Source organism: Microcebus murinus, chromosome 16 (genome assembly GCF_040939455.1).
Source record: "Microcebus murinus isolate Inina chromosome 16, M.murinus_Inina_mat1.0, whole genome shotgun sequence".
NCBI classification, from domain to species: domain Eukaryota; kingdom Metazoa; phylum Chordata; class Mammalia; order Primates; family Cheirogaleidae; genus Microcebus; species Microcebus murinus.
In genome coordinates, this window is record NC_134119.1 from 63,822,764 (window position 1) to 63,846,564 (window position 23,801).

At 38.6% G+C, this 23,801-nt stretch overlaps 1 protein-coding gene across 2 annotated transcripts; it reads left to right on the top strand.

Annotated features, from left to right (window-relative positions):
- Positions 1 to 6,773: 6,773 nt before the first annotated feature.
- On the top strand, positions 6,774 to 21,634 carry ZNF227 (zinc finger protein 227). Of its 2 annotated transcripts, none has more exons than XM_012761282.3 (7): positions 6,774 to 7,261; positions 7,765 to 7,940; positions 11,799 to 11,865; positions 12,312 to 12,373; positions 14,793 to 14,919; positions 16,415 to 16,510; positions 19,192 to 21,634. In XM_012761282.3, the coding sequence occupies exons 4-7, from the start codon at positions 12,314 to 12,316 to the stop codon at positions 21,309 to 21,311; spliced, it is 2,403 nt and encodes an 800-aa protein (XP_012616736.2). In that variant the 5' UTR covers positions 6,774 to 7,261; positions 7,765 to 7,940; positions 11,799 to 11,865; positions 12,312 to 12,313; the 3' UTR covers positions 21,312 to 21,634. The 2 variants fall into 2 exon arrangements, with proteins under 2 accessions (XP_012616736.2, XP_012616734.2); XM_012761280.3 differs by having other exon boundaries at positions 6,775 to 7,261; positions 16,415 to 16,537.
- Positions 21,635 to 23,801: the final 2,167 nt, after the last annotated feature.

Below are 23,801 nucleotides of genomic sequence, written 5' to 3' on the forward strand. Positions count from 1 at the left end.
CTTGGAGAATGACAGGAGATTATTTAAAACTTAATTAGGAGTTGACTCCAATTTCAGCTTCAGATGTAGTTTCATTACTGTAGCAAATCAACATGTCTGATGGCACCTGATATATAGCCATTAAGACGATATATGCTTTTTAAACCATACCCACTAGTAAATATCATCCAAAGAAGTTTATTTTTGTCTGGGGAAGCCATCAATATACTCCAAAGGTCTCAGTTCAGTGCTGCATCAGTGTTCCAAATTTTTCACAATTAGGGATTGGCAAAGTGGTCTGTGGACTAAATCTGGCTGCCACTTGTTTTTGTAAATAAAAAAGTCTCATTGAACCATGACCACTCTTTACATATTATCTTTAGGTTCTTTTGTGCTAAAGTGCTAGAGCTGAGTTGTTGACCACAGAGATCATGTGGTCTGCAAATCCTCAAATATTTATCATACTACCTGGCTCCTTATGGAAATAATTGTTTGATCCTGCTATAGTCTGTATAAATCTTTTTTTTTTTTTTTTTTGAGACAGAGTCTCGCTTTGTTGCCCAGGCTAGAGTGAGTGCTGTGGTGTCAGCCTAGCTCACAGCAACCTCAAACTCCTGGGCTCAAGCGATCATCCTGCCTCAGCCTCCCGAGTAGCTGGGACTATAGGCATGTGCCACCATGGCCAGCTAATTTTTTCTATATATATTAGTTGGCCAATTGATTTCTTTCTATTTATAGTAGAGACGGTGTCTTGCTCTTGCTCAGGCTGGTTTTGAACGCCTGACCTCGAGCAATCCGCCTGCCCTCCTCGGCCTCCCAGAGTGCTAGGATTACAGGCGTGAGCCATCTCGCCTGGCCTAGTCTGTATAAATCTTAATTGCTTCTTCATTCCACAGAACATCACTCTGGCCTAATACATTATAAATATAATAGTGACTAAACTTTCTAAGCAGGAAGAAGTGATTACACCAAACATCTTGGTTAGACATATATAATACATGAGAGAGGATGGATAATAACACAAAAATTCAGGGGCTGACCACCTTCATTAGATTTCTAAAGGACCAGTGGTCTCAGACATCTCAACATATCCATTCTAAAGTGAAGAACAAATAGCTACATCTGGCCCTTCTAAAACCACTGGGAAAGAGACACAATGCCTAGTAGGCCTCTTTGCAAGGGGGGTGTGTGTGTGTATGTATGTGTCTTAAAAAATATGGTAAACATGTGACATTACATTTACCATCTTAACCATTTTTAAGTATACAGTTTATTAGTGTTAATTGTGTTCACATTGTACAACAGATCTCTAGAACTTTTTCATCTTACAACACTGAAAATGTATACCCATTAAATACTATTTCCTCCTTCCTCCTCCCAGCTCTTGTTAACCACTTTCTACATTTTATTTCTATGATTGACTACTTTAGGTACTTCATATGAGTGGAATCATACAGCATTTGTCCTTTTGTGATGGGCTTATTTCACTTGGCATAATGTCCTCGAGGTTCATTCATGTTATATAGCATGTGACAGGTTTTCCTTCTTTTTTAAGGCTGCATAATATTTGATTGTCTGTATGTAGCACATTTTCTTTGTCCATTCTCCTGTCAATGGACACTTGGATTGCTTCCACCTCTTGTGAATAATGCTGCGATGAATATCAGTGTGAAAATATCTCTGAGATCTTGATGTGAATTATTTTGGATATATATCCAGGAGTGGAATTGCTGAGTCAACTGGTCATTCTGTTTTTAATTTGGGGGGAAACCTATATACTGTTTTCCACAATAGCTGTGCCATTTTACATTCCAGCCAACAATGCACAAGTGTCCCAACGTTATATCCTTTGATAGTGGCCATCCTGATGGCTATGAAGTGACATCTCATTATGGTTTTGATTTGTATTTCCCTAATGAATAGTAATGTCAAACATCTTTTCATGTGCTTATTGACAATTTGTATATCTTCTTGGGAGATGTCTATTTAAGACCTTTGTCAAATTTTTAATTCAGAATATTTGGGAAATTTTTTGTTATTGTTGAATTTTAGAAATTCTTTCTATATTCTGAATATTAACCCCTTATCAGACATATAATTTGCAATTATTTTATTACATTTCATAGGTTGCCTTTTCACTCTGTTGACTATTTCTTTTGGTACAGAGTTTTTGAGTTTGGTGAGTCCCATTTGTCTATTGTTTACTTTGTTGCCTGTGCTTTTAGTTTCATATCCAAGAAATCATTGCCAAATCCAATGCCATGAAGGTTTTACTCTATGTTTTCTTCTAGGAGTTTAATTATTTTAGGTCTAACATTTCAGGTATTTAATCCATTTAAGTTAAATTTTGAGTTAAATTGAGTTTGAGTTAAATTTGAGTTAAATTTTGTATATGGTGTAAGGTAAGGGTCCAACTTCATTCTTTAGCATGTGGATATCTGGTTTTCCGAAGACCATTTGTTGAAGAGTCTGTCCTTTCCCCATTGTGTAGTATTGGTGCTCCTAAAAAATCATTTGGCCATATATGCAGAAGTTTATTTTGGGTCTTCTACTGTGTTTCATTGTTTATACATCTGTCTGTATGCCACATCATCTTAGTTCCTATTGCTTTGTAATATGTTTTGAAATCAGGGAGTGTGAGGCCTCCAATTTGTTCTTATTTTTAAGGATTGTTTTGGCTATTAGGGGTCCCTTGAGAGTCCATACAAATTTTAGGATTTTTTAAAAAATTTCTGTGAAAACCAAAATGCTAATCAGATTTTGATAGGGATTGCATCGAATCTGTATATCACTTTGGGTAGTATGACATTTTAATATTATTAAGTCTTCCAATACATGAGCACAAGATGTTTTTCCATTTATTTATTTCTTCTTTGATTTCTTTTATCAATGTTCTATAGTTTTCAGTGTATAAGTCTTTCAGTTATTTAAGTTTATCCCTAAGTATTTTACTCTTTTTGATGGTGTAGTAAATGAAATTTTCTTTATTTCCTTTTTGTGTTGGCCATTGTTGGTGTATAGAGATGCAACTGATTTTCAAAAATTTCTATTTCTTTTTCAATCCCGCCTATTTTTTTGGTAGCAACTGATTTTAAGTGTTGATTTTGTATCCTACAACTTTGCTAACTTTTTTTTTATTAGTTCTAACTTTTTTGTATGTACATGGAATCTTTCTCTATATAAGATCAAGTCATGTGCAAACAGAGATAATTCTACTTTTTTCCAATTTGAAAGACTGTTCTTTTTTCTGACTGCTCTGGCTAGAATATCTAGTACTATGTTAAATAGTAGTGATGAGGTTGAACATACAACCTGAAACTTTCATTATTATGAGGTGTTTCTTTGCATATCTTATAATGCTGTTTTCTTCAAGGTCTACTGTACTTTGTCCAGTATGAATATATTATAAAATTATAGAAATAACATCAGCTCTCAGACGGCTGTCTTTCTCTATAGAGGATTTTTATTTGTTTCTGTCAGGTGCCTAAAGATACTAACAAAAAAAGGTTCACTTTAATCTATTTTCAGGTACTGAGGTGATCTGAAAGTTTGGCTTCTGTCCTACTGAAGACACTCCATTTCCCTTTTATCCTTACTCCTAATTGTGCAGTTCTTTGGGGTTTTACCAGGCACACTTCTCCTCCTGACCTCGTCCCCGAGCCTCTTCAAGAAGGCTAAAGCTTTTAACAGCAAAAATTGGCAGGCGAGACCAAGGCAGACACTTCCACAATGTAATGACAAAACTTGGCCGAGATTCTAAGAATACCCAGGAGCTCAGGGTACTCGGATGTATTTCCTCTCCAGGAGGCGGGGCTACACTTTGTTTTCCTCTGGAGCATTCTGGGAAGTGTAGTCTGAGGTCCGTGTAGCAGCGGGCACTTCCGCTTCTGGATGTCAGGGCTAGGGAATTCTGGGAAGTGGTCCCCGGGCTCTCTCCAGTCGCAAGGAGGCTCCTTCGCTGTAGGAGAGTTCAGGGAGACAAGTCTTTGATCCGCGGGGACCCTCCAAGCTTTCTCTGCCTGGACCGGAAACCATCGGAGCCCTGAGTCTCGTCTCGAGGAGAGACCGAGAAGCCGCGGCCACCTGCGGAGGATTGAGTTGGGAGCCGTTTGCGTTCCCCTTGGCGAGCCTCCGTGTAGAGCAGTTCGTGCACCTTTGGGTTGTGGTTGACCTGGTCGCTTGTCGCCCAGTTTGAGGGTCTCCTGCGTTCCCCAGCCAGCCTCTCCCACCTACCTGCCAGCTCTGCCACTTCTAGTGTTATAACGTTATGCGAGTTACTTAGGGATCTTTCTCTGTCCCATTCTCCTTATCCCTTAAGTAATGTCATTAGTAGCAGTTTCTCATAGTTTTATACGAATTAATTCATTAAATGGCCAAACAGCCCTATGGGGTAAGTACTATTATCCTTTTTTTTTTTTTTAACAGATGAGGATACGGAGGTAGCAGTCGTCTCTACACAACGTAGAAAAAGAAGGCAAGCAAAACAGTAATAAAATAATTACTTAATAAGGATATCCAGAGTATAGTATTGTAGATAAACTACAGAAAGAGATTACAGAGAAATTCCACCTTATGTATACAGTCAAGCAGTTATAAGCTTTTTATACTATTCTATGTTTAACCACTGTGTGATCAGTTCTCAAAATTAATGTATTTTTATAAGAGTACTTGACTGCAACATTTGCTGCAAATCTTTCATAATTTCATCCTAAATTTACTTGAGAATCAAGTCTTAGTTAATTGAGTAAATATTTGTTTTAGTTAACTGACTTTATCCAAAGGAATGATAAAACTCTTTTACCTCCCCTGGTAGCGGATTTACAGCTCACACAAAGGGATCTTGATGAAACTCTTACAGTAATAGGAACACTGGGGTGTTATTTTCTCAGATGTTTACATTTAAAAGGGACAAATCCCGGACCTTTGAAAAATACTTCTGGGTTGTAAGCCTGGTAAGAAATTTACTTAGTCTTTAATAAGATTTACATGCATATCAAAAGGTTAGAGAAAGAATTCAGAAATACTAGGTTTCTAGTCGCCGCCCTCTTAGCGTGTCAGTCTCATAACCTGAAGAAAACTAGGTTTCTAATGGAAATACTCTAAGAAAAAGGAAAGGGAGGCTGGGCGCGGTGGCTCACACCTGTAATCCTAGCACTCTGGGAGGCCGAGGCGGTCGGATTGCTCGAGGTCAGGAGTTAGAAACCAGCCTGAGCAAGAGCGAGACCTTATCTCTACTATAAATAGAAAGAAATTAATTGGCCAACTTTTAGATAGAAAAAATTATCCAGGCATGGTGGCACATGCCTGTAGTCCCAGCTACTCGGGAGGCTGAGGCAGTAGGCTCACTTGAGCCTAGGAGTTTGAGGTTGCTGTGAGCTAGGCTTATGCCACGGCACTCACTCTAGCCTGGGCAACAAAGTGAGACTCTGTCTCAAAAAAAAAAAAAAAAAAAAAGGAAAGGTAAAACAGGCCCTTTTGGCAAAGAAAGAGTATTTTTTTCCCCATTTTCTCTTAGGGAGTATATGTTGTTTTCCCAAGACTTACAGTGAAGTGAGTAAGAAGCAGAACTGCCATTTGAATCCAAGGAGTTCATAACCCAAATCTGTGTTAATAATCCCTATGCTGTACGTTTCTTTTACACTGAAAGGGTGAATGAATGACCCAAAGGACACATGTCACACACAGGCTATGTGAGAGCAACATGGCTGCTTTATTCACCCGTGTGCGGGTGGGCTGAGTCTGAAAAGAGAGTCAGCACAGAAGGAGGCTTAGTGAGGGTTTTTATGAACGGAGATAGCTGACCCCCTTCCACCTGCTCTCTTCAGTTCTTTGTGGGCCAAACTGGCAGGTGAAGAATTGCATCCTGCTACTTGCAGCAGAGGACAGTGGGCAGAACAGCTGTTTGTAGTAAATTCTTCAAAGGACCAACTCCTACTGGCTCTAGTGCATAATAACTTAGTAACATGGGATGAATTACTTCACCTCTCTCTGCCTCTGGTTTGTAACCAGTAAAATAGAAGAAATAATAATATTTACTGTAAGAAGTCATTGTGGAAATGGAGTGAGGGTCCTAGAGTCTAAATAGTTTAGAATAGTTCCTGGCACACATTAGGTGCTCCATAACAGACAGCTGTGCATAGTAGAATAAAGAATACATATTCAGTAAATGAGAACTACAAATGTTATTTTAGTGGATATGTGGATATTTTTAGGTATTGCTTTCTTCTTCCAACCCACATTTCTTTGAAACATCAATTGTGTCACACATCTGAGCAAATAATAATCATCTTTATTTTTATTTTAACTATTTATTTTTTTTAAGAGCATCTTGCTCTATCACCCAGCCTGGATTGCGGTGGCCCAATCATGGCTCACTGTATCCTGGAACTCCTGGGCTCAAGCGATACTCCTGTCTCAGTCTCCCAAGTAACTGGGACTACAGGGGGGGGGGCACCACACCCACCTAATTTTAATAGTCCGTAATGACCATGGCGTAAGCCTTGAATTAAGAAATTTGCCTATCTTTCAAATTCAGAAACTCCATGAAGAATGATTACAATTGCTTTGAAAAGTTGATCATACAAGTCTATGCCAAAGCTTGTTTTCACACAATGTCTAGTTACCCTCAGTGGGCAAGTTCTAAATTATTTGTGCTATTAATAAAAGTAGAAATCCACAATATATTCTGCCTCCGTTGCTTTTTTTTTTTTTTTTGTCTTTCATTCTTTTCGTATCTCAAAGTACTGTTCCTATTAATCTTGTTAAATGTAAAAACTAAGGCTTTCCCCTTTTTTTGGAAAGTGGTGGGTATAATTTTATTAGTAAAAGATCATACAATCTGTTTCTTACAGTCGTCTCTTTTTTTAGGGCTCCGATTCTTCACATATATACTGATGTTTTTGTTTATTTGTAAGTGGGAAAAAGCTAAACTCTACTGGAATAGGAGAACAAAAATGACAGGAAGCCACGAAGGGGATTCTGGATGTCGTCCGGGGGAAACCCCTCGAATGTTTTTTTGGTCTCACACACGTGCGCGCTCGCTCCCTCTGTTTTTAATCTCTAAGAGGACAGGAGGGCGGGACACAGATGGTTCTTCCTTCTCTTGGGAGTTCTGGGAAATGTAGTCCACAATTCTGTCCGGAAACAATTGGGCTGCCGGACCGCGGTGCTGTGCCTCCTGTGTCCCTCGGGGCTTCTGGGAAGTGTAGTTCAGGGCCTCCAGGTACTCAGAACCACTTCCGCCCTGGGAAAGCGAAGCCGCCACCATCTTTCGGTCCGGGAGGTGAGTCAACCCTGCACCCCCACGACCACTCGAGCCTTTTCAGCCGAGCGTGGGACTGTTCGCTACCCAGCCGGCAGTCTTAGGATGGAGAAGTCGCGGCCGCCGGCGGAGGCCGGAAGTTCGGATTCCCTCTGCTCTCCTGCCCTGCTTACCGAGCAGCGCTACTTGTATCAGTGTGACACGTAGCCAGTTATTTACTGCTACCTCTGCGCTCCAGTCTCCTCATCTGTAAAATAGCAATAAGATAGTAGGCACTGGGTAGGGATGTCAGTAGAATTAAATGAGACAATATATTTCAAAAGCTTAGAACAGTGGCAGCAGCTGATACCAGTTTGGTATTGATACAGTTATTTCCTCACAAACGCCGTTTTTACTGGAAGCCCCAGTGAAGAGAGAAATAAGGTCAGGGCTCAAGGAGAATGCCACGGTCCTCTGCCACATCCATTAGGAGACCATTCCCGAACTTTTACTGATTTTTTTTTTTTTTTTTTTTTTTTTTTAAGGAAGGATTGAGTGATCCTGCACCAGTGCCTGAGGGTGTTCACTGCGGTTTATCCGGGACATAGACTCATTCGTGCCAATTCACCACGACCTTTTCACGAAGCCTTTTCTTCACCGCCACTGAATGCAGAAAGAGGAGGAAGGAGAAACTTCTTGGCTTCTCACAGCATAGCTGCAGGTACATACTACTGAATGTACCTGTTTTGTCGTTTCTCCTTTTAGTTAATCAAGTTTCCTTCACTCAGTAGTAAATTACTACTGGAAAATGATGAAACATTTGTTGAGTAAATGTGAGAATGAGTACTTAGCAATGAGAATTATTAATAACATCTTACCATTTAGATTTTAAGGCATTTTTTATGGACTATATGGAAGTAGGTTTTGTTTGTGAACTAAAATAAAATGTTAAGCCTCCCCTCCACCGGTTTACTGAATGGACCCCTTCTTGGCCAAGAGGATATCCTAGAACTAAATTGCCTCCCAGGAGGAGGGAGGTCAGACACACCTCATCATCACCCCCTCCCTTCTTGGAGATATTCTCTATAACCCATTAACAGGCCTAAGGGTATGCAAGACAAACCTATGGGTCCTCAAATTACACAACAAATATATGTCTGGTGGCTGGTCCCTGATTAACAGACCTCATTATCTTAAAACATTCTAAGCCTTTAGACAAAGCTTCATGCCTTTGACCAATTACAAGCCAAATAATCTTCAAACCCACCGGTAACCTGTAAGCCGCCACTTCGAGATGGCCCACCTTTTCCAGCCAAACCAAGGTACACCTTCCACGTCTTGATTTGTGACTTTACCTGTAACCCCTGTCTCCCTAAATTTATAAAACCAAACTGTAACCCAACCATGGCGAGTCCACTGGCTCAAGGATTCTTGGGCGTGGCTCCAGGTCATGGTCCTCAAATTTGGCTCAGAATAAATCACTTTAAAATTATTTTACAGGCCAGGTGAGGTGTCTCAGGCCTGTAATCCTAGCACTCTGGGAGGCCAAGGCAGGAGGATCGCTCAAGGTCAGGAGTTTGAAACCAGTCTTAGCAAGAGCAAGACCCCGTCTCTACTAAAAATAGAAATTAATTGGCCAACTAAAAACATATATAGAAAAAATTAGCTGGGCATGGTGGTGCATGCCTGTAGTCCCAGCTACTCGAGAGGCTTAAGCAGAAGGATTGCTTGTGCCCAGGAGTTTGAGGTTGCTGTGAGCTAGGCTGACACCACGGCATTCTAGCTCAGGCAACGGAGTGAGACTCTGTCTCAAAAAAAAAAAAATTATTTTACAGAGTTTGGCTTCTTTTCTGTTGACATGCTATTATCCATATTTTAAAGATGAGAAAAATAAGGTAGAGAGAGCTTATGTTACTTTCCCAAAGCCATTCAACTTAATATTAAGAGGTAGATTTGGAATTGAACCCAAGTAGTGTTTTTTAAGAGCCTGTGATCTTAACACCAGTAATATGATCACCTTCAGTTATCCTAAATGGTAATCCATGTGACTAAATGGGAGTCCTTTGAAATCAGCCCTGGGAAAGTAGATGTGAACTTTACTGTGGAAGACCTGGAAAAGCTACAGTGATGAATTTTGGAGGTTTAGGAAAAAAATTCTAAAAGATTTCATTTATTTAATTTCATTCCATGTCAAATGTGTCATATCCTAGTTAATAGAAGAAATTAATGCTGATTTTAGAGGTATGCTATCCAATCTAGTAGCTATAAGCCATGTATGTGTGCCTGATGAACACTTGGCTAGTCCAAATTGAGATGGTCTGTAAATGTGAAATACACAGTGGATTTTAAAGATGGTACAAAAAATGTAAGGTGGCTCATCAATAATATTTTGTATTGATTACATGTTGAAATTATTATATTTTGGATAAGTTGACTTAAATAAAATATATTGTTAAAATTAACTTGTTTTTTTGTTTTTTTTTCCCTTTTAAAATGGCACTGCTAGAAAATTTAAAATTACATATGTGACTCAATATTTAACAGTGATGTTATAGATAACATAGAAAATATAAAATGAACCAACAAAAAATTACTTATAATAAAAATATGTTTTTCTTTAGTATTTGTTATGGCTGTTTCTCTAAATGGGTTTCGTATTCTATGTAGGTTTTTTTTTTCTTAATAGAGAAAATTTTAAGCATATACAACTGTAAAGAATATAATATAGTGAATCCCACGTAACCAACACTTAGTTTCAACATCTGTTGCAAACTGTCTGCATCCCCTATTTTTTGACTGGAGTATTTTAAACTTATTCCAAACATCAGGTCACCTTTTCTTAAATTCTACCATGATCTCTGAAACCAAAGCTTTCTTTTGGTGTTTAATTAGTATATTAATCCTTTTCTTCCAGACTTTTTTGTCATTATGTTTTAGTACTGTCTCTTAGCATATAGTTGGATTTTTATTTTTAATGCAGTCTGGAATAATCTGTTTGTTAACATGTATGTATATATTTCTACTGTGTGTGTGTTTACAGGCTTTGCATTGCTTCCTTTTATTTGTGTTCAACTGGTTTGGAATTTGGTCTTAGGTCATTCTTTTAACTTTGAAAAATTATTATCTTTCTCAATGCTAAATTTATTCAGCATGTATTCTTATTCTGAAAACTATAGAGACTAAAAAATACTTAAAATTAGATGATGTACTCTTTTTGTTTGTTTGTTTTAATGTAGGCTAGGTTGTAAGTCTATGTTTATTATAACCACCCTCAAATTTGTCATATAATTCTTGGAGTTTTTTTTTTTTTTAAACAAAGATTATTATATTGCCAGTATATTTACAAATATTTTACCATTGCTTCTTTTTTTTTTTTTTTTTTTTTTTGAGACAGAGTCTTGCTTTGTTGTCCGGGCTAGAGTGAGTGCCATGGCGACAGCCTAGCTCACAGCAACCTCAATCTCCTGGGCTCAAGCAATCCTGCTGCCTCAGCCTCCCGAGTAGTAGATGGGACTACAGGCATGCACCACCATGCCTGGCTAATTTTTTCTATATATATTAGTTGGCCAATTAATTTCTTTCTATTTATAGTAGAGACGGGTTCTCGCTCTTGCTCAGGCTGGTTTTGAACTCCTGACCTTGAGTAATCCATCCGCCTTAACTTCCCAGAGTGCTAGGATTACAGGCGTGAGCCACTGTGCCCAGCCACCATTGCTTCTTGAAGTCCATCTTTCAGGGTTCATATAGTTATAACTTTTCTTCATTTTTGTTCAGCTAAAATATTGTTTCTTCCTCATGTAAATATTTAGTTGAACATAGAATTCAGGGTTGACAATTATTTTGTTTCTTTACTCTGGAGATAATAGTCACTTCTTTTAAGTCTCTGTTCTATTACCCTGTTTCTGTCATTCTAATTGTCATTTCTTTTAGGTAAACTATTTCTTCTTTGAGCGTGAAGATTGTTTTTGTTATTTTCAGTTCTTTGTGTTTGTTTTTTAGTCTTTTACATTCCTGAGTTTTACTATGATTTGTTTTGTTTAGGAGTATATGTATTTTTTAATTGTACTCTTAAGAATTCCTCTATGTGAACTCATGTCTGTTATCAATTGTGGGAAATTCTCAATAATTTCCTCTTGAAATTATTAATAACACTACCATTTCCTCCATTCTTCTCTTCTCACATTCCTATTGACAAATGTCAGAGCCTTTCAATTTATCTTTCATGTTTCTTGATTTTTCTTTTTGTTTGTTCTTTATCTTTCTCTTTGCTATGTGTTTTTCTTTATCTCCATGCACATATGATAAAAGGGATTTACCAGTGATCTTTTCTGGCTTCATGAAGTAAATTGACCTGAAATAATACTTTCTAGAATACTGATACCAGTGTCAATAAAATATTACTACCTGGGCAACAAATTACTAAGTAAGAAGAAATTTTAAGTCAAAATTAGGCTTTTCAGGAATTAAAGGTGACTTTCATAGGAAAGCAATATTTGCAAGCACAGTGTATATCATCTGCCTTTTTTTTTTAATTTTCCTCTCCCCTAATCAATTCTATAATCATTTGCTTTTTTTGTAGCGGAAAGGGATTCCTGGTTCTTAGAACTTTCCACCTACTCACTTACTCTTTGGAACAATCCTATGAGGTGGGTACGATTTAAATTCTTATCCTATTCTCATTGTACAGTTGACAGAATTGAGGTACAGAGGTTTTTTAATATCCCTAAGGTTACACAGGTGATAAGTATCATTTCTAGGAATTAAACCTAGGCACTTGATTCTAGAGCCCACTTTTTTTTTTTTTTTTTTTTTTATCCCACGTGCTATTATACTCTTCCATTTCCTACCATCCCTATGATCAGGAATCTATAAGTAGGGATATTGCATTTGCCTATGCAGATTGTTCACTGTCCGGTGACATTGTGCTGATAGTCCTGTTAGTAGCTGGAATTCAGTCCATGTTCTGCTTATCAAGCTGGATGTGGCTGCATCTGTCTGGATGTAGGGCCACTCTTATATAAGTCCTACAGAGATCCACATGAGCTAATTGCAGCTCTGGCCTGACTCTCACGACTTCTTTGGTCTTCTCCAGTTATGCCTTCTCATGACTCTGACCTTCCCCAGAAGGAGCAGGAGAAAATGACCAAGTTTCAGGTATGTAAGGTATTCCTTTCTGCCTCTTAAGGTGTGATTTTATTTCTTAAAGATTAGGCATATTTTTTTATCTTCCTTGGGAAGATTAAGGAAAATAGTGCATGTTGTATGGCTGACGTGTGTATGTTTTGTTTGTTTTAGTTTATCACCTTTATTATTTTACAAAACAATCTTTGAAGAAATAATAGAAACTTTAAAATAATCTATGCTACTGCCCTGCTTATAAATCAGCTTTTTTCACTCTCCCATAATTCTTTTTCATACGGATTTGTAACTCTGTATTTGCAATACAGGAATAAATGAAAGTTTAAATTGTGATTTCTTCATTTAATTACGGCACTTGCATTTTAAGTGCCATTGAATTGCAATATCCTTTAAAAAAAAAAACAAACACAAAAGCTATTCCTTATTCAGACTTTCAGAGAATTTGATAATTTTACTACTTTAAAGTAAATGCAGCTATACTTTTTCTACATACAATCTTTATCCTCAAAAAGGAGTTCTAGTGGAATTCCGCATTGTTTGTCCTTAAAGTTTTAAGAACTCTAAATTGAAGAGGTTCATGTCTTAAATTTCATGTTGGTTCCCTTAGGTGTTATAAACAGAACATCCAAGTATGACTTGGTGTAATATTATTAATATTAGATGTTTTCAGTGAAGAGCTATTTTTTTCTTCCTATGTGTGTATGTTTTCATCATTCATCTATTTTCTTTCTTGTGTTAATTTATTTCATCAACGCAACTATATGTACATAGTTTAAGGTCTAGTACTTAAATGTCTTGCCAGCCCTTTCTATCCTTCATTGCATTATTCCTCAGAGCACTGAGTGATGATGGAGGTGACTTATGGGGACATCTTATAACTGTCCAAATTCTCCCAGGTAGCCAATTCATTGGACTCTGAAGCTTCTATTAGGTTAGGAATACCTGGCATTCCATTTTCATGAAAAGGAGACAAGGCAATAGATTTTTTTCATTTAGAGACCCGTGCGTATATCATGGAAGTTTCTGACATGACCTTTTGGAGGGTGGACCCCAGCCATGCCCACTATCCAGGTCCCATCTGAGTGCCTGTCTCTTCTCTTCTAGTTTTATCTCCTAGTCATTCCATGAACCTCCATGCTTACGCACACTTTTGATATTTAAATGTTTTAAATTTCCCTGCAGCAAAAGCTATTGGACACAATGGTAAAAGACAATAGCCAACTGGTGAGATACACTTAAACATTAGGTAAAGGTTTAATAGTTTAAATTCCTGGTAAGATTAACAAAATGAAGAAAAACCCAACTAGATTATAAGCAAAAGAAATGAATAGGACTGTCATAAAAAAGGAAACAAATTTATACAAAAAATGATCTTTATTAATAATAAAATGTGTGAAATATTAATAAAAAGCTTTTTGTTTATGTTTATTATTCCTAGATTGTCAAGTTTCTGTAGAAAAAGAAACTAAGTCCTGTTTCCTCAGGGTCTAGAGATTCAGGAACACTTGTACTCTTATGTGAAAAGTAAATTGGGAAAACCTTCTGAGAGGAAAATATGCCATTATGCTTTCAAAATTTTAAAAGTAAATATTCCATGACTTTGTAATTTCTACTTCTTGGCTAAGATCTCCTCTGTAAAAGGATCTTTACAGTACTGATTATAAGTTAAAATCTCTAATTAATTATATTGATGTATTATTTGGATTAATTAAAGATAAATCATCTGTTCCAAGGACTATTCTATGCAATCACAAAATGGGATGAAAGAGATCATAACGATATTATGGTATTAATTGTTCAAATTTATTGAGCACTTGTGATGTGCCAGGCACCATTCTAAGTGCCTTATATATTAATATAGTCACTCATCTAATCCTTTGAAACACATTGTGATTTAGATACCATCATAGAGAAGAGGAAATTAAGATAGTGAGAGATTAAGGAATTTTCCCAAGGGCCTGTAACTCTTAAAGGGCATAACTTTGAAATTTGTTATCAGACAGCCTGACTGTAGATCCTGTTCCTCAGTTAGCTGTGAACGCTGCAATAGGTGGATATGGCATGTGCCTTGAAAACACAGAGGAAGAGCTATTAATATATATCTGTTCCAAAGGGTTGCTAAAGGCCTATGAACTTTGGAAACATTAAAAACAAGTGATAAAGTCCAGGCTTTGTGTAGATGAGGGAAGCAGACAGTGAGAGGGGATAACTGTTGGAACTAAATATTGGGCTCTTAGAATCTGTAACATTTGGTTTGCAAGGGTCTTTATCCTACTTGATGCTGCCTTTTTTTTTTTTAATGGGTGGGGTTTGAACCCAGGGCCTCATACATGCAATGCATGTGCTCTACCACTGAGCTACATCCCCACCCTGCTCCCCTTCTTTCAATGGAGGTTGGTTGTAAGATTGAGGTTACATGTACTTGATATTGTAGGAGGCAGTGACATTCAAGGACGTTGCTGTGGTCTTCACCAGGGAGGAGCTGGGGCTGCTGGACCCTGCCCAGAGGAAGCTGTACCGAGATGTGATGGTAGAGAATTTCAAGAACCTGGTTGCAGTGGGTGAGGACAGGCACCATCTGACACTTAACTTCAACTCCTTTAAGCGTCCCTGTGTGCTCAGTTGTTCAATGCTTTGGAGCTTTCAAAATGGTTCCCTGCTCTTGAAGACAAAAGTTGTTCTAATTGCTGGGATAACAGGGATAGATGTTTCTGGTCTTTCGGCTCAGGCATAATTCTGTCCTTTTTTTATTTTTATTTTTTTGAGCCAGAGTTTCACTCTGTTGCCTGGAGTAGAGTGCCGTGGCATCAGCCTAGCTCACAGCAACCTCAAACTCCTGGGCTCAAGCCATCCTTCTGCCTCAGCCTCCTGAGTAGCTGGGACTACAGGCATGCGCCACCATGCCCGGCTAATTTTTTCTATATATTTTTAATTGGCCACTTAATTTCTTTCTATTTTTAGTAGAGATGGGGTCTTGCTCTTGCTCAGGCTGGTTTCGAACTCCTGACCTTGAGCGATCCACCGTCTTGGCCCCCCAGAGTGCTAGGATTACAGGCGTGAGCCACCACGCCTGGTCAATTCTGTCCTTTTAAATTGCTGGGTTTTGCCTGTAATCCTAGCACTCTGGGGGATCGAGGCGGGCGAATTGCTCGAGGTCAGGAGTTCGAAATCAGACTGAGCGAGACCCCATCTCTACTAAAAATAGAAAGAAATTAATTGACCAACTAAAAATATGTAATTACAAAAAATTAGCCAGGCATGGTGGCGCATGCCTGTGGAGGCTGAGGCAGCAGGATTGCTTGAGCCCAGGAGTTTGAGGTTGCTGTGAGCTAGGCTGATGCCACAGCACTCACTCTAGCTTGGGCAACAAAGTAAGACTCTGTCCCCCCCCCAAAAAAAATAATAATTAATTAATTGCTGGTTTTCAATCAAGGGTGATTTTTGTCCCCAGAGGACATTTGGCAATGTCTGGAGACGGTTGTCACAGCTGGGGGAGGGGTACTGTTGGTATCTAGTGGGTAGTAGCCAGGAATGCTGCTAAATTCCCTACAATACACAGATCAGCCCCCACGACAGAGAATTTGCCAGTCCAAAATAGTAGAGCCGCAGTTGAGAAACCCTGTTTTAAATGGACTGTAAATGGACAACTTCTATGTTTTGTCTTTCAAATTATGGTTGTGACCATTGGTAGGTCATGAAATCAACTTAGTGCATTATACTGATATTTTTTCCATGAAATAAAATAAAAAAGAAAGGATAGAAAGTATCAGAGTTCCTTATCAAGAACTACTTATATTACAAAAAAACTGTGACCATTTTTCATTGAGTGATGTGAGATACAATGTTAGAAATGTAAGGAAAACAGATGTTGCCTAAATCTAATTTGATCTATATATATACATGAACTAGGCCATGACCTAAATTTTTTATTGCAGTTCCTGATCCAGAAAGTTCTTAAAATATCACTTTAGAGGTTCTGAAGATTATAGGATATGAACAAAAATATATTTTGGTTGTGTGTTCATCTTAAGTATATGTATCTCTACCTTTTCATAGGACATCTTCCCTTCAAAGCAGATATGGTATCCCAGTTGGAAGTGGAAGAAAAGCTTTGGAAAATGGAAACAGAAACCCAAAGAAGTGAGCATTCTGGTGAGAACCATGCAGCCGTTCTTTCAGGTACTAGCTAGTCTGTACCTTGCCATGTCTGTGATTGCCACCCTTGTCCAAGTGCTGTCATCGCTTGCCTGGATTATGACAGCAGCACCCATGGTGGTCCTCATGGTTCTTCTTTTGCATTCCTGTAATCCATTCTTTCCACGGTAGGCAGAGTAGTTCTTTGAAAAGCACAAATAGATTATGCCATTCCTCTGCTCAGAACCTTCCACAGCCTTCCCATTTCACTTAAAGTTGTTCTACAAGACTGCAAGACCCTACCTGACCTGGTTTCCTCACCACCCCTACCCCCTAAACATTTTAAGTGTGATTAATGGATTATTTTGTAACATTGTGTTCCAATGAATGTCTAACATAATCCTAATTTCTTAGACATCTTTGGATATATAAAGTTTCAAACCCACTAACCTTAGAAGATAAATGCTATTCAGGTATTAAAATGTATAACTACACTGTCGAAAATTATCAATGCTAATATAGCAGGCATTACATATCATCAGTTCCCTTGTAGCAATTTCAACTTGGCTTCTCATTGGTGAAAACAGCCTCATTCATACAGCCAGCTTCCCACTTTCCCTTCTTTCTAATGCCTAAACAATTATGTAAGCTACATACAGTATTTAGAAGTTTTTTTGTTGTTGTTGTTAGTGGAGATGAGGTCTTGCTCTTGCTCAGGCTGGTCTGGAACTCCTGAGCTCAAACGATCTGCCCATCTCGGCCTTCCAGAGTGCTAGGATTACAGGTGTGAGCCACCGTGCCCGGCCTATTTAGAAGTTTTGAATTGGACATTTCCAGAAGTCCAAAGGCACTGACATGCCTGTGGAGATTAGAGTTCTGATTAGGAAAAGAAAATTACAGAATTTCTAAATCATTTTTCCTGTATAATTTGCATCCTAATGGTATTAATCTTTTCTGGTAGCACAGACAATGTGAGAAGCTGTTTGTGTGTTGCAATGACTTCTGACACTAAACACCAGAAGTTAGGCCATACTTGACAGGTTGAGGGCATAGTCCACCATAGGTCTGCCCTCAACACCAGCTGGAAAAGTTTGAGGATTCTAGGCCAGGCAGGGTGGCTCACGCCTGTGATCCTAGCACTCTGGGAGGCTGAGGCGGGAGGATGGCTCAAGATCAGGAGTTCGAAACCAGTCTGAGCAAGAGTGAGACCCTGTCTCTACCAAAAATATAGAAAGAAATTAATTGGTCAACTAAAACTACACAGAAAAAAATTAGCTGGGCATGGTGGTGCATGCCTGTAGTCTCAGCTACTCAGGAGGCTCAGGCAGAAGGATTGCTTGAGCTCAGGAGTTTGAGGTTGCTGTGTGCTACACTGATGCCATGGCACTCTAGCCTGGGCAACAGAGTGAGACTCTGTGTCAAAAAAAAAAAAAAAAAAGTCTGAGGATTCCCAGATAATTGGGCTCACTTCTGACCAACTGGCTACAAATTTGGGGGTTCCTGTGATAATTTGTTAGAATGACTTATAGAACTCAGGAAAGTGCTATATTTATAATTATAGGTTTATTATAGCAAAAAGGGTACAAATTAGAACCAGAAAAAGGGAGAGATGCATAGATGAAATCTGGGAGGTTTGCCTGCTGCCTCCCTTTTATAAGGACTGCTGTGAGTACTTTGGGCTTATCTCGATAATCCAGGGCAATCTACCATCTCAAGACCCTTAATTTAATCACATCTGTGTAGTCCTTTTTGCCATGTATATTAACATATTCACAGGTTCTAGGGTTCAGGATATGAACATCTTTGAGAAGGTCATTATTCAACCTGCTATATCCAGAAATGTGTACATATCTACTGATATTTTTTTTAGTGTTTGTATTACTAGAATATACCTTTCCATTTGAGCAAATTAATTATCTGATTAAGGACTTGGTAACCCCTACCCCCTAAACATTTTAAGCCAAGGTCTTTCTTATATTTTGTACCATGACCCTCAATAAGAACTATATTTTACATCCTTAACATAAACCTGAAAGGAGTGGGAGAATAAGCAGGCGTCTCAGCTCTCTAGCAGAAAGCTTCCTAAGCTGAATGTAGCTCTCCTTCTCTTACTTTTCAGGGTTGGCTTTGGGAGTCTGCACTATGCTCTATTTCTTTCCTCTCTCAAGTTCTTTCTTGTACAAGATTAGCTTTCCCTTTTCTACTTCTTGTACAGAGACCTGGATTTCCACCAGGTTTTAGAACAATGTATGTTGTTATTCCAACTGCTTTCCCCAAACTTACTCTTAGAGGACAATTTCTGTCAGGACTTAAAATACTATTTTATGCCCACATTCTGAACTTTTCTAACCTAATTAGGTAGTAGAATCCCTCTCGTCATACACCAACTGAGGAAAAGATAAGTAAGCTTTTATTGATGTAGGTTGGAATGTGGATTGTCTTTTGTTGCCCTGCAGCCATCTAATTTCAGGCTTTTAGTTTTCATAGTAAATTGTTAGACTTATGATTCTAAATGTATCACATTTACATTTAGTGGTTAGGAGCCTGTTGACCCCACTCTTTGCTTGTACCCAAAGGACAATGTGACCCTTCCCCTGATTTATTAAGGCCTTCTGCCATGGCCTAAGTGTGAAATCCTGATATTTCTGAACAAAGCATTTACTTGTCACCTCTGAATATTGCTTTTTTTTTTTTAATAGGCAGCAAGAATCAAAATAAAATGGAGACTTTTCAAAAATTTGCCTTAAAATACCTTTCACATGAAGAGCTATCCTGCTGGCAAATCTGGAAACAAGTTGCCAGTGAATTAACCAGGTGTTTTCAGAGAAAGAGTTCCCACTTACTGCAAGGTGACTCTGTTCAGGTTTCTGAAAATGTGAACACTATAATGAATCATAAAGGAGACAGCTCTATTTATATTGAAAATCAAGAATTTTCCATTTTCAAAACCCAGGATTCTCAGGTGAATACATATCTGAATGAGTCACAGAATCAGAGTAGAGGTAAAAGAATTTATGTGAAAAATAACCTGCACATATGTGAAGACTTCATGAAGAAATCACCATTTAGTGAGCATATTAAAATTGACACAGAACAAAAATCCTACAAATATAATGAATGTGGCAAGAACACTAGTGATGGCTCCAATCAGCAATTACCCTTAGAGAAAACCCAACCACGTGGTGAGTGTGGAAAGGGCTTCAGTTACAGCTCAGTGCTTCCCCTGCATCTGAATGTTCACATAGAGAAATGCTTCAGTCAGAGCTTACGTCTGCAAACTCAGAGAATTCACCCAGGAGAGAAACCTGATAAATGTCATGAATCTGGTGATTGCCTCAGTAGGAGTTCTTTTCCATCTTACCAATCTAATCATACAGGAGAAAAGTCCTACAGGTGTGACAGCTGTGGCAAGGGATTCAGTAGTAGCACAGGTCTTATCATTCATTACCGAACTCATACTGGAGAGAAACCTTATAAATGTGAGGAATGTGGTAAATGCTTTAGTCAAAGTTCAAATTTCCAATGCCATCAGAGAGTCCACACTGAAGAAAAACCATACAAATGTGAAGAGTGTGGTAAGGGCTTTGGTTGGAGTGTGAATCTCCGTGTCCATCAGAGAGTCCACAGGGGTGAGAAACCCTATAAATGTGAGGAGTGTGGGAAGGGCTTCACTCAGGCAGCACATTTTCACATACATCAAAGAGTCCACACTGGGGAGAAACCCTACAGATGTGATGTGTGTGGGAAGGGCTTCAGTCACAATTCACCCTTAATATGCCATCGGAGAGTCCACACTGGAGAGAAGCCATACAAATGTGAGGCGTGTGGGAAAGGCTTCACCCGTAATACAGACCTTCACATCCATTTCAGAGTTCACACAGGAGAGAAGCCCTATAAATGTAAGGAGTGTGGCAAGGGCTTCAGTCAAGCTTCAAACCTTCAAGTCCATCAGAATGTCCACACTGGAGAGAAACGATTCAAATGTGAAACATGTGGGAAGGGCTTCAGTCAGTCCTCAAAGCTTCAAACCCATCAGAGAGTCCACACTGGAGAGAAGCCATATAAATGTGGTGTGTGTGGTAAGGACTTCAGTTATAGTTCAAATCTTAAACTGCACCAAGTAATTCATACTGGAGAGAAACCATATAAATGTGAGGAGTGTGGGAAGGGCTTCAGTTGGAGATCAAATCTTTATGCTCATCAGAGAGTTCACTCAGGAGAAAAACCCTATAAATGTGAGGAGTGTGATAAAAGCTTCAGTCAGGCCATAGATTTTCGAGTACATCAGAGAGTCCATACTGGAGAGAAACCGTACAAATGTAGTATATGTGGGAAGGGCTTCAGTCAGTCCTCTGGTCTTCAGTCCCATCAGAGAGTCCACACTGGGGAAAAGCCCTACAAATGTGATGTGTGTGGAAAGGGCTTTAGATACAGTTCACAGTTTATATACCATCAGAGAGGCCACACCGGAGAAAAACCTTACAAATGCGAGCAGTGTGGGAAAGGCTTTGGTAGGAACTTGAATCTTCGCCATCATCAGAGGGTCCACACAGGGGAGAAACCCCATATATGTGAGAAATGTGGTAAGGCCTTCAGTCTTCCCTCAAATCTTCGAGTCCATCTGGGTGTTCACATCAGGGAGAAACTTTTTAAATGTGAAGAATGTGGTAAGGGCTTCGGTCAGAGAGCACGTCTTCAAGCCCATCAGAGAGTCCACACTGGAGAAAAACCATACAAATGTGATATATGTGATAAGGACTTCCGGCACCGTTCACGTCTTCTATATCATCAGAAAGTCCATACTGGCAAAAACCTTTAGAAATGAGAATTGTGTTACCAAGTTTTGTCAGAATGCCCATCTTCAAGTTTTTGGAGCTGGTGTTAAAACCTGTGAAAGTATTGAGTGAGGAAAGGGATTCTTCAGACTCAGAATCTTTCTAACAAAGCCATAGTAAGAGGAGTAGAACCCATTTAGGGGAGAAATATAAATTGTGACCCTCTTGGTAAGATCCAATTAGTATAAACAATCATCTGTCAATGTGAATATATTGCCTGAAGATAATGTGAGAAAGGATATTTGCCATATACTAACTGGTTTTTTGGTCAGGGAGGGTTTGGGATTATTTTTCCTTTCATTTTATATTTACAGGTTTTTTGTTTTTTTTTTTACTAAAGCTGTAAAGCTATACAAATGAATAAAATTACTGACTAGGCCGGGCACGGTGGCTCACGCCTGTAATCCTAGCTCTCTGGGAGGCCGAGGCGGGCGGATTGCTCAAGGTCAGGAGTTCAAAACCAGCCTGAGCAAGAGCGAGACCCCGTCTCTACTATAAATAGAAATAAATTAATTGGCCAACTGATATGTATATAAAAAATTAGCCGGGCATGGTGGCGCATGCCTGTAGTCCCAGCTACTCGGGAGGCTGAGGCAGAAGGATCGCTCGAGCCCAGGAGTGTGAGGTTGCTGTGAGCTAGGCTGACGCCATGGCACTCACTCTAGCCTGGGCAACAAAGCGAGACTCTGTCTCAAAAAAAAAAAAAAAAAAAAAAAAAAAAAAATTACTGACTAAAAAATTCCTAATATTCATAATATTTGATATGGTACATAGGGTTAAAAATTAAGGACTAGATCCCCAGAGATGAATTTTTGATCTTCAGAAGTAAATTTGTGTCCGCCAGATATATATATATATATTCTAAAAAGATGTTCAGTGCATCATTGTTTTTTTTTTGTTTGTTTGTTTGTTTGTTTTTTTTTGAGACAGAGTCTCACTTTGTTGTCCAGGCTAGAGTGAGTGCCGTGGTGTCAGCCTAGCTCACAGCAACCTCAAACTCCTGGGCTCGAGCGATCCTTCTGCCTCAGCCTCCCAAGTAGCTGGGACTACAGGCATGCGCCACCATGCCCGGCTAATTATTTTTATATATATATCAATTGGCCAATTAATTTCTTTCTATTTATAGTAGAGACGGGGTCTCGCTCTTGCTCAGGCTGGTTTTGAACTCCTGACCTTGAGCAATCCGCCCGCCTCGGCCTCCCAAGAGCTAGGATTACAGGCGTGAGCCACAGCGCCCGGCCGCATCATTGTTTTAATAGCAAACATAGAAATAATCAGTTGGATTGTCAAAGTATTTTATGGTATACCAATCTAATGGAACACTATGCAAATGTCAAATGGGAAAAGGTAAATTTTTGATTATGGATATTGGAAGATGTTCAATATATTAACCTGGAAAAATAAAACATCTTTTTATGTAATCTTATTTTTTTAAAAGCATAGATATTTAGGTATTTCTAGTTATCTCTACATAATGAAATTTTGCTTCATATATTTTTACATTTCTTTAAACTTCTTATTTCGAAGTTTAAAGCTTTCAGAAAAATGATGAAAGTTATATAAAATCTCCCATATACCTTTTACCCAAATTCACCAGTTGTTAAAATGTTTATCATTCTCTCCACATATATAAGTGTGTATATACACATGCACATACATACTTGTGCATACGTTTGCTTTTTTTTTTACCCATGTGAGTTATGTTACAGACATCTTTTTTTACAGATATCTTTTCCCTGACACAAAATACTTAACTCTGTTCTCCCAGTACAAAGGGTATTTACTTATACAGCTACAGTGCAACATTCAAGAAAATATCATAAAGATATGTAACACTATGTGATCTACAGACCTTATTTAAATTTTGTCAATCGTCCCAATAATATTTTTTTCTGGGCTAGAGTCCAGTCAAGAATTACACATTCCTGTAATCTGAATTACTACTTCATTTACTGTTTTTAATAACCTTGATATTTTTGACATTATTTTGTAGAATGTCTCTTAATATGGATTTGCCTGAGGTTTCCTCATGCTTGGATTTAAGTTATGCATTTTTTGGCATGAGGATTCTAATGTTCCTTGGTGCATGATATAATGAAACATATGTTTGTACTGTTATAGGTGAGGTCAACTTGGATCACTCATTTAGGGTAGGTAGTGTGCTGGATTTCTTCGTTGTGAAGTTACTGTTTTTCCCTTTTTAATTAATTTGTGGGGAGATACCTTCTGGCTCTGTAAATAGCTTGTTTTTCAGCAAATTTTCTTCCATTGGTTTTAGCATTCTCTGCTAAATCTGACCTAAATCAGTTTTTGCTCTGATGGTTGCAAAAGGGTGATTTTATACCTACATCATTCCTCCAATATGTTAGTGTATTAGTTTGTTCTACTGTTAAGGAAGAGTTTCCTTTCTGCCCTGTTTGCCCATTGTGCATTTTTCCTAAGTTTGAGCACATCCTTACTCTCTGGCACAAACC

Excerpts from the sequence above, each read along its gene's own strand:
- ZNF227 (XM_012761280.3), top strand. The coding sequence starts at position 12,314 with ATGCCTTCTCATGACTCTGACCTTCCCCAGAAGGAGCAGGAGAAAATG. Across the intron at positions 12,374-14,792 it reads AGAAAATGACCAAGTTTCAG|GAGGCAGTGACATTCAAGGA; the intron begins GTATGTAAGGTA and ends TTGATATTGTAG. Across the intron at positions 14,920-16,414 it reads CAAGAACCTGGTTGCAGTGG|GACATCTTCCCTTCAAAGCA; the intron begins GTGAGGACAGGC and ends ACCTTTTCATAG.